General features: G+C 45.7%; 1 protein-coding gene across 1 annotated transcript; it reads right to left on the bottom strand.

Annotated features, from left to right (window-relative positions):
- Positions 1–257: 257 nt before the first annotated feature.
- On the bottom strand, positions 258–1235 carry LOC126071497 (proto-oncogene Mas). Its single transcript, XM_049875688.1, has one exon. It carries the CDS (start codon positions 1233–1235, stop codon positions 258–260), a length of 978 nt encoding a protein of 325 aa, XP_049731645.1.
- Between the last annotated feature and the right edge of the window lie 3443 nt (positions 1236–4678).

Genomic DNA, 4678 nt, shown 5'->3' with positions numbered 1-4678 from the left:
GTGTGTGTCAGAGTAGAACCATGTTTCATAGTGTTTTCAATGACTGGTTTTTTGGAAGTAGATTGCCAGGCCTTTCCTCCAAGGCACTCCTAGGTGGACATGAACCTCAACCTCCAATGGTTAGCAGTGGAGCCCCTTAGCCATTTGCACCCCAGGGTCTCAGTCTCATATTTAGGAGACACAGAAATTGTATTCCAAGCACAAACTAAAAATTGTCTATGTACCCCTAGTTTGTCCACGATTTCCCTCCAGAGCCCTCAGACAATGGTCTCAACAGTGATGGTATTACCATTGTCTTCCTGGCGCCTTGGTTGCATTTCATCTTTGAAAGCCCGGGTGAGAACCACTTTTAAGGACTCCTTGAACCGCTTCTTCTTACTGCTGCCCACAAAGAAGTAAATAAAAGGGTTGGCGCTGCTATTGATGGTGGAGAAGAGAAGAGAAATGTGGTGCAGAGTCCCCAACGTTGACCAATACTCATAGTAGAGCAGGTAAAGGAGTCTTATGGGCATGGCGAAAATAAGGAATACAATGATGGTAACCAGGATGACCAGGTACAGCTTCGAGGAGAGGGAAGTCCTTGTGTTCTTTCGGATCTTAACTACCAAGATTATGCTGGATACCACCATGAGTGGAGTGAAGACCAGGAAGCTCAGAATGGCAATGAAGATGATCACCGCCCTGCAGTTGCTTCGAGGGTGGCCCTGCCCTCCACTGTCGATACACATGACGTATTCCATGGTGGTCACTAAGCAAGAAAGTGCCCACAGGAGGGCACACACGAATGCCGACTGGTGTTTGGGGCGGTGGCACCGGTACCAGATGGGGTACAGGACCAAAAGGCACCTCTCCACACTAATGGCTGCCAGCAGATAGAGGCCTGTGTTGTAGCCGAACAGAAAGGTCACCGATAAAGTGACAATTGTGTAGTAATAGCCAGAAGAAAGCTCATAATCAAGAGCATAGTCAACAGACAGAATAAAAATACAAAACAGCAATGAAATGTCTGCGATCGACAAGTGGGTGATGTAAACCGTGAAGGGGTTTCTTCTCACCCGGAAGCAGAGGAACCAGAGGAGAAGTCCGTTCTCCACAAACCCCAGCGGGGAGATGCTCATGATGACCCAGTGCATAACTGGGATTTCCTGGTGCGGAGGCCTCGTGGAGGTGTTCTGGCTCGTGGAGGCGTTCATGGCCTCCTCAGCCACAAATGATGTTACGTTTGATCCATCCATGAGGGAGTGCAGGCTGGGCTCTTCAGGTAATTTTCTGTAACCAAGTACAAATATATATATCATGAAAATTGGTGAACTGGAGCAAAAGGCTGAATTTTAGTTATGGGTCATAATCTTTATGTTATAAAAGGATTTTTAATAGTCTATACAATTCTCTTTCTAACAGCAAAATTCAACATTTTGTGAAGTGAGAGAATAGATTTAATGATTTTTGATCCCCAAGCCAAAAAATCCATTGCTGTCAAGTTAATTCCGACTCATAGCAAACCTATAGGACAGGGTAGAGCTGTCCCATAGGGTTTCCAAGGCTGTAAATTTTTACAGAAGCAGACTGCCACATCTTTCTCCCATGGAGTGGCTGGTGGGTTCGAACCACTGACCTTTTGGTTAGCAGCTGAGCACTTAACCACTGCACCACCAGAGCTCCTTTTTGATCCCTGAGAGCCCTTAATTCTGTATTATCTGTGCCCCAAAGCACACAGCATGGCAAGAGCATTCAAATTCCTGATGCCCATTTCCAGCTCTGCCCGAGCCTTCTGAATGGCTTTTTGAAAAATCATTACATCTTCTGTGCGTCCATTTCCTCACCTGAGGGACCCAGTTAATGGCACTGGAATGCAATGAAAAATTACATGCTTGGGCAATGTTGCTGTTGCCACTTTTTTAATACATAAAGTGCTGTATGCAATGGGTAATTGAGAGGGCATGCCTGGTAAAGTTCTGTTTAACAGTGCATCAGTATTTTTTGAAGTGCAAACAATGAAAAGGCATTTGTCGTATATGGTCTCAGCAAAGCTGGGCACCTACTCAGATGAGGTACGCCATGCAAACCAGTGCTCTCTGTGGAACAGATGGTAGCACTAACGAGGTGTATTTATGGCTCCACATACCATAGAGAGACCATCCAAGAAAACACTATTGACACAGATATTAATCAAACTACTGACGGGAAGCTGATAAAAATACTAAATATTTGAGGCTGCAAAGCAAAAATTTTCAGAAACTTTGCCTCGCTCTTTAGTCATTGCAAAACAAATAGCTGCAACAACCCGCCCTGCTGTCATGACACAAATACGCCTCACCCACTTCCCACCGTGGGTGAAAGGAAAAAGGAGGTAGCCAGCAGGGATCACCACCCTGGCACCAAGTCTAACTAGTTATCCTTGCTTTTTGAATGCTGCTCTTGCAGACCAGGGCCCCTTCATGTGCAAAATAATTAACCTTTCTGAAGCTGATCAAAAATTGATTAAATTAGTTGATATCTGCCTCCTCCTCATAAGCTCACTTGAAGCAGATACAGGGTATGGATGCTCTATGTTGTGGAGCTTGATAATATTAGACGTTTCCAGAAATGAATCAGCAGATCCCCAGCATTTGCAGGGCTCTGAGTTTCTTCTGAGGACAGCTGTGCCTGGATTACCAGTGGGCCTTCCCGTCAGTGAACTGGGTAGTTATCTCCCCTGTGGCAAGATTCCAGGAACCGGGGAACATCCCTGCTGACGCCATCTTAATCCCACTCTTTCCCACCGATGCTTTCCTCAGCTGCTCTGGCAGGGTGCTAAAGATTATCTTCAATGGGCCAAATCTCCTTTCATTTTGCAATCAGAGAGAAGATGCACACCACAAACACCCTTAGGAACACAGGATAAGGACCAGAATTCACAAGACCAGAGCATGGCTGACCAAGACCTGTTGTAGAAACAAGCTTTGTTCCAAGTTTGTAGGTAAGACTGTGTTGTTCCCAGAAGGGAGCTTCCCCCAACCCAATTCATCCATCAAATGCTTATTGAGTTTATTACGTATTTGCTGACTTCATGTCAGGTACTGTTCTAAGCACCTAGGATACAGCAGTGGGTGAAACAGACAAACCCCAACCTCTTGAAGTTTATATTCTAATGGGGAGACAATCAGTCATAAACAACAAAAACAGCAACAACACGTGAATACATATGTAAATAATCTGTGCTGGGGAGATAAGCAAAGCACACTGACCATGGTGGTTGTGATCAGATTGGACTCTGGGGGAACAAGGGCAGAAGGAAGGAGGCCAGATCCAGACGGAGAGCTGATGGCGGCCTGGACCAAGGTGCAGTGGTGGAGGCAGTAAGACCTGGTTTGGTTCTGGATATCATTTGATTTGCTGATGGTCTAAGTCATTGGAATAAGTGTTAAGACAATAAAATGAATAAGACACAGTGTTCTGCATAGCTTTGCAAGGGGCAGACAAACATGTTGTCAACCAAATCTAATTCAACAGAATAAGTGGAAGACAAGAGACCTGATTAAGTGTTGGGCAAGCACACAGCAGAATGCTGTGTATCAGGAGTTCAAGAAGGGCTAATAAGGCTGGGCCTTGAAGGGTCAAGAGGAGTTTGTTAGTTGAGGAAGGGAAAGAAAGGTAATTAAAAAAAGAGAACAGCATGGACAAAGGCATGCGGGCAGGAGGGTACAGAGTGTTCTTGGTGGAATTTGAGGAGTCTGGTCAACCTTTAAAAGCCCTAGTGGCACACTGGTTAAAGTGCTTGGCTGCTAAACAAAAGGTCAGTGGTTAAAACCCACCAGCCACCCCATGGAAGAAAGATGTGGCGGTCTGCTTCCATAAAGATTTATAGCCTTGGAAACCCTATGAGGCACTTCTACTCTGTCCTGTAGAGTTGCTATGCATCAGAATCAACTCGACAGCAGTGAGTTTGGGTGGGTTTTGGTCAACCTTTGGGTGAAGGTCTGATTTATAAGGAAATGAACAGCTAGAAGGAAGCACAAAAGGCTAGTTTCAATGCTTCTTAAGTGTCAGTCCTATTCTAAAGGCTATTGCTTACCCAATGGTGGTGCTTAAAAATCACATGGGGTGCTGATTAAAAAAGTAAACTCCAGGACATTCCTGTTTCAGGAAGTCTGAGATGGGGCCCTCGACTCTGAAAAATCGGAGTCTAGGGGATTCTAATGCATGTGGGTCACGAGCCACAGTGTAAGAAATGTGCCATTTGTAATCAAGCCATTAAAAGGCTTGACGCAGGCTGGGATATGACCTGAACTGTGCTTTAGAAACGTTTCTCGGGGGTAGTCTGAAGGCTAGGCGGAAGGGGCAACAAATGGGGCAAAGGAACCAGAGTGGGTTGTTGCAACAGTCCTGGTGAGAAGTAATAATTAGGATAGTGGTTGAAGGAGTGAAAGGAGAAAACGGCTTCCAGAGACATTCCAGAGAAGCCAGCTCAGGCCTGCCTGATTGTGAGGGGTGAGGGGGAGACAGAGATTTCCATCTAATGAGGCTGTGGAGACAAACTACTAAGGACCAAGATTAGGGACAGGAGGAGCAGCCAGCAGGGGATTTAGAGGGCTCAGAGCTTGGCTCAGGGAGCATTGAGCGTGAGGTGTTAGAAGAACATCAGTTAGGGCAGATTCCAGCTGTGTTTGCCTTTGTATTCCCTGTTCTCGAGTGCCTA

Source organism: Elephas maximus, chromosome 1 (genome assembly GCF_024166365.1).
Source record: "Elephas maximus indicus isolate mEleMax1 chromosome 1, mEleMax1 primary haplotype, whole genome shotgun sequence".
In the NCBI taxonomy this organism is placed as follows: domain Eukaryota; kingdom Metazoa; phylum Chordata; class Mammalia; order Proboscidea; family Elephantidae; genus Elephas; species Elephas maximus.
This window is presented reverse-complemented; position numbering and strand designations above follow the sequence as displayed.